Source organism: Fukomys damarensis, unplaced genomic scaffold (assembly GCF_012274545.1).
Source record: "Fukomys damarensis isolate Sample0158 unplaced genomic scaffold, DMR_v1.0_HiC HiC_scaffold_19, whole genome shotgun sequence".
NCBI classification, from domain to species: Eukaryota; Metazoa; Chordata; class Mammalia; order Rodentia; family Bathyergidae; genus Fukomys; species Fukomys damarensis.
In genome coordinates this window covers 24826308-24832368 of record NW_022900931.1, presented here as the reverse complement: position 1 = coordinate 24832368, position 6061 = coordinate 24826308, and the positions used below count along the sequence as shown (strand labels likewise).

The window sequence follows — 6061 nt, the reverse complement described above, 5'->3', positions numbered from 1 at the left end:
CATTAACACTGTCGCAGGGCCTGGCTCTTCATCTGCAATCCAGTAAATATCTCTAAGATCAAAGCCTACCAGCTGGATCCAATGCCATTTCCCCACAGGCCTCCTGAACTCTGACACTCCCGGCTTAAGGCTGCATCTCTGGTGGAGCCTTTGTAGACACACTGGCTCGCAGTGCAATCCACTGTGACCCAGCTAGTGCTGCTCGGAATGCAGCTTCTCCCGCCAGTTATTCATACCAGAGATATGAGAGCCACGAAAGCACTGTGAAAGGTTTACAGGATGAGAAAGAAAAGAAGTTAAAAAGCTGATTAGGTGCTTTACAGTCAAATCCCAGAAAAAGTGAGAGCACTAACGGGAATACGGTTTATCCCTCCAGATATTCTGGTTAGCCGGCCAGGAATGAACCTTGACTGTAATTAGGCCATCAATAACTCTTTCAGAGAAGGTCCAGAGACCTCAGCTTTGTTTAGAGAACTTGTGGGGGTGGAACTTCCTGTTTGCTCAGAGAGGAGCATAAAGCCGGCTTGCTGGGGGTGAACAGGGCCAGACAGCGTGAGGAGTGAGGTAGGGTCAGCCTGGGCTCCTCCCTTCCCAGCAGCATGGGGAATAGCAAACTTCTCCATCCCAATCTTCTTCTCCTCCTCCTGGTTCTCCTGCCCACAGATGCCTCCGCCGCTGCAACACCGTGAGTTCCACCCAAGGCATGAAGCCTGAACTGAAAGATTACTTTCCTGTGTTTCAGATTCTTTCGTATCATTCATTCGCCTTTCCTGTAAAATTGTCACCTTCGGATGTCTGATATGTCCCTGAGATTTTGTAAATCTAGTTTATCCTTTCTTCACTTAGTCTTAAGGATTTTCCTCAAACTCTTCGGATCTCTGTATCTCTAAATTTCAGATTCCCCTGGTGATGCGCAAAGCTCTTTGAATCATTTTTAAGACCCTCGGGTTTCTTTAGATCTACAGAGATGGCGCTGTTTATCTTTTCTTGGCTTCCTTTTCTTGTCCCTCTTCTATTTTGCAAAATGAAAGCAAACCTCTCCTTCAAGGAGAGCTTGCCATGAAATATTATCTTGGAATTAAATAATCGCTAGGGTGCCAAATAAAAAAGCCAATCTGAAACGGTGGTATTGGGAAAGTACAGGACTGAAATGAGAGAGGAGACCATCTTTGTCAGATAAGGTGGTGATTGATGGCTTGTCCCAGTAAAAGTAAAGAAAAAGCTAAGGAAATACCCGAGGACAGAAGACTCAAGAGGGATTCTTGGTGACACAACACTGGGTGCTTTTGAGGCAGGGATGCAGGAAGTGGTGACAATAACTCAGGACTTTAGCTGCCATTTACTTCTTCAATGGAAACAATTCTTCTTTGCCTTTCCAGCTACGAAAACTAATAGTAGTGACAAACTTAATGTTGGACTTCGTTTAATTTTTGCAATAAGTCATTTCCATCCTTGTATAGATCCATTCGCTGGGGGAGAAGGGAACGGATCATCATTCTCATTAAATGTGTTTCGAGAGTGTTTTGTTTTGTTTTGTTTTGGTACCGGGATCCAACTCGGGAGGTGGAACCACTGAGGTAAATCCCAGCCCAAGAGTATTTTAATTTTATACCTAGCATGTGTGGATCATAATTTCAATGTATTTGTTTTGATCAGCAGTATATTAGTAATTTTGAAAATAATTTAATTATAAAAATATTATTATTCACAAATTAATAGTCACATTTTATTTTTAAGAAGAGTTAATATTCAACTTATATTTCCACATGTAACATTACATATAGAGAGAGAAATAAAGATTTATTAATAAAAAAGTAAGAGTTGGGTCAGGGATTTAGCTCATTGGTGCCACCGCCTGCCTCCAAGCACAAGGTCCTGAGTTACATCCCCAGTACTGAAAAATAAAAAAAGTAAGAGTGATCCCTAAAAGAGTTTAAAGCATACAAATCAAAAAAGAAATTTCTAGCCGGGCATGGTGGCGCACGCCTGTAATCCCAGCACTCTGGAGGCTGAGGCAGGAGGATCACTGTGAATTCGAGACCAGCCTGGGCTATATAGTGAGTTCCAACTCAACTACATAGTGAGAACCTGTCTAAAAAAAAAAAAAAAGAAGAAAGAAATTTGTATGTAGGAAGTGGCATGGAAATTCAAATCCAAGTAGGAAAAGGGGGAAAGATGTTAGATCTTTGATCATTAAAAAATAATTTTTGATGTGTTTTAATAGGTACTATTGGGAATCTTCTCTATATAATATTTAAAATTCTGTAGCAAGATTACAAAATAATGTGTCAATCTAAAATACATCATGTACTATTATTTAAAATTGTGAGAAAAATACACGTTTACTTGAAAATATGTAAGAGGTGCATGGTGTCAAGCAACTGTTTCCGGAGTTGTGCGAGCAAAAATGTCCAAAGACCATGGAGCCAGCTTCCATTATGTAGCAGGGCATTGGGAGGTTTTTTGTCCTGTTCAGAAGTTACCAAGACCCAGACTCCATCACAGAGGGCAATTTTTCATGACACTTTACTCTGGCCATGAGTTGAAAAGCAAATATTTAAAATGCAAACACCCATGGCTAGGTAACACGCACAGTTGTGGGCTGATCACCACAACTGAGATTTTCAGCTGCGACACACTTTCCTTTAGCTTCCGTTCCATACTGACAAAGAGGAAGCAAGTGATAGCCATGTAACTGCCACAAGTTGGTGAACACACACACACACACACACTCACATGTACATGTATGTTTAATAAAGGTTCTATCATTTAGTTTTCCAGGGTCCGTATGCCCTTTTACTGCAATCCTAAGATACAGACTTACAATGTAAGTGAACAGAAGTAATGTATTGTGTCCTAATCGGGATGCTCACATCTTGTGCTGTCTTAGAGGGAAGTACACCTGCAAAGCTTACTCTGTTAGAGGCCTGCCTAGTGCTGTGTGACGGGAAGGGGACACAATTCCTCCTTGTGCCGCTCCACAGCAGTCTCTTGCTCGTCAGTGTGACTGCTCTGGGTGCAGGACTCAGGGCAGCAAAGGTGATGGAACGTGGGACTGTTGACAGCAACTCCTCCCTGCCTCCTCCCTCCTCTAACTAGACTCCCTCGTTCTCAGACACTACGTGGTGCTGGTCCCCTCCTTGCTCCACTCCGGAACCCCTGAGAAAGGCTGCCTCCTTCTGAGCCGACTGAACGAAACGGTGACTGTGAGGGCTTCCTTGGAGTCTAACATGGGAAATAGAAGCCTCTTCACTGACCTGGTGGCTGAGAAGGATTTGTTCCAATGTGTCTCCTTCACAGTGAGTGTGACTGTTTGACTTCACAGATTTATTTTTATTGATCAGATCTGGGGATCTGGAACTGTCAAGATAAGTCTTGGGAAAGCAGGTGAAACAAAATGTAGAAACCAGGTGTAGAAATTAAAAAGTAGTGCAAACATTTTGCATCTGAGAAAGATAAATATTTATTGAAAATTAGCCCAGTGATCAAAGAAAAATTCTATTGATCTGGAAAAAAGTATCAGACAAAATGAAAATGTGACCTCTCCTTAAACCAAAAAATATATATAAAGCAAACTAGATCAGGGCCAACATGAGTGGTGAACCAACGGGAACGCATTAGTATTTTCTCAGAATATTGCAGGAATTAGCCTGAGCCTGAGTGTCTCTTCAGAGCTGTGTACTAGGGAGTTTTTACAGCCGAGTGCCAATAAGACAATTTTTTCATAAGCTTCAGACCAACCCCTTTTATCACATGACGTCAACCAAAGCTCACAGTGTAAGTGCATCCAGGCTGTACTATCTGAGCTATGTAAGGGAAGATGGTCTCGGTTATAACCTCTCTCACATATTTTCCCTACCGTGTGTTCTGTCTTCCCTTTTGTAAAAGTGCAGAAGTGACTGCTGTTTGCCCTAATTTTCCCAACTAAGAACGAGGGAGTGAGATTAGGTCAAAAGGGCGTCATCTCAAGAGAGGAGTGAAGCGGCATGGGGAGCAGAGCTGAAGGCCGAAGGGGCTCTCAGCATCCCTTCCTTATTTCAGGTTCCCCAGGCTTCATCCCCTGAGGAGCTCATGTTCCTCACTATCCAAGTGAGAGGACCAACGCATGAATTCCAGAGTCGGAGAACGGTGCTGGTCAAAAACAAAGAGAGTCTGGTTTTTGTCCAGACTGACAAACCCATCTACAAGCCGGGGCAGACAGGTATGACGAGGTCTGAAGAGCAAGCTCTTTCTCCCCTGAGAACTCTCCAGTCAGAGTCCATGTGATCCTGGTTCCCTAGCAGTTTGTCTAAGCAAACCGGGCCTCGTCGGGAGTTGCGTGGTCTCATGGGAAATATTTTCATTTCAGTAAAAGCTCGCGTTGTCTCACTGGATGAAAACTTTCGCCCCCTGAATGAGTTGGTGAGTTTCCTATTATTTATACAAAATTAATATTATTTCTTTAAATGGGCTTTATTTTTCTTCTTAGCACTTTCCACCACCTAAGGTAGGTAAGGCAGGTAGTAGGTAGGTAGATAGATAGATAGATGATACACAGACGTGTGACAGAGGTATCTTTTTCTTTTCTGTCCATCCCTTTTGGAATGTAAGCTCCATGAGAACAGACTTACTGTTCTTATGAGCATTACTATATTCTCAGTAGTTGGAATGATACACAGTACATCATTATGCATGCAATGAATATTAGTTGTAAGGAGCCATTCCTACTCGTACTCATTCTTAGAACTAGTTAAGCAGTTGATGACTTAAATTTATAATTGGATCAATGCGTGGCTACTTCCAGTTTCAAAAGTGTTTAATTCTCACTCTGTAAAATTGCATAGCAAAGAAATGATCTTCACTGGGAGATATAAGCACCTAAGTATCATCAGTAAATCTCATTCCTCATAACAGTACACATAGATGTTTGTTGGTGATGGGCCAGTAAGTTCTCAACATGTTAAAAAGGACTAATTCCTAGTTCTGTAAAGTTTAACCTGAAATGTTTCTATGTTTTATTAGAGAAAGAGTTATTTTGCATATATAGAGAGCTATTCTATATGTTAGAGTTGGGACTATTTGAGAACAATTATAAACTTTTCTCTTTTTTTCTTCTTTCAGTTTCCACTAATATTCATTCAGGTAAGCAATATGAAATATTCCATAATTAAAAAGAAAGCAATAAATCTCAGGAAACTGTTTTTATTGGGGAAGTACTTAGATTGTCCCAGGATGTGTCATTGAGGGTCAAGGCTCCAAACTCACCTGCAGCCACATGGTTATAACTCATTTCTGTTCTTTAACCCTCCCCACCCCGCGTGTTCTCTTTCTAGATAACTAGGGGTTTTCATGAGCTTCCTTTTACTGTCTCTGCTATTCTTGGCATCTTGTAAGTGACAATTACTTTATCCTTAGGACCCCAAAGGAAATCGCGTCATGCAGTGGCAGAACATCAAGCTAGACCATGGCCTCACGCAGCTCGCCTTCCCCCTCTCGTCAGAGCCTCTTCAGGGCTCCTACAGAATAGTGGTGCAGAAGCAATTGGGGAGGAGGATAGAGCACCCCTTCACTGTGGAGGAATTTGGTATGGACCATAGAAATCCTTGCTTCATATTTGAACTTGGAGAGTCTAGAACTTGACCTGAGTCCGTCCATTTCCCATTGGGTTGGTGACATTGGGTCTAAAGTAGAACTACTTGGATCTGTGTCCAATGAGGACATCACTTATTTATGCATAGGACTGCCTGTAACTTGGTTATTTTGTGGCAATATTTAACATCCAAAAATACAAAATATCCTTGTTTTAGTGACTGTTTCCTTATTTATCTGTGAGCAGTTGCAGTCCCTCAACCGAACTCTCTCTCTGTTTTGAGAACAAGGAGCACAGAGATATACTGAACAATAGAGGAGCTTTTACAAAGCCCTGAAATATTCCTAGAGACCTGGAAAATATTAATGTCCCAGAAGTTGAGAAACACTCACCAATCGGGCCGGGGATTTAGTTCAGTGGTTCCGCTGCCTGCCTTGCAAGCACAAGGACCCAAGTTCTATCCCTGGTACCAAAAAAAAAAAAAAAAAAAAG

At 41.9% G+C, this 6061-nt stretch overlaps 1 protein-coding gene across 1 annotated transcript in view; it reads left to right on the top strand.

The window, feature by feature from the left end:
• Window positions 1-491: 491 nt before the first annotated feature.
• Window positions 492-6061, top strand: part of LOC104850732 (alpha-2-macroglobulin) — a 39218-nt gene continuing 33648 nt past the window's right edge. The window contains exons 1-6 of the mRNA XM_010607800.3: window positions 492-685; window positions 3116-3299; window positions 4042-4201; window positions 4349-4401; window positions 5101-5121; window positions 5395-5563. Coding sequence (XP_010606102.1) covers window positions 600-685; window positions 3116-3299; window positions 4042-4201; window positions 4349-4401; window positions 5101-5121; window positions 5395-5563 — 673 coding nt within the window. The 5' untranslated portion in view covers window positions 492-599. The remainder of the gene's footprint in view (window positions 686-3115; window positions 3300-4041; window positions 4202-4348; window positions 4402-5100; window positions 5122-5394; window positions 5564-6061) is intronic.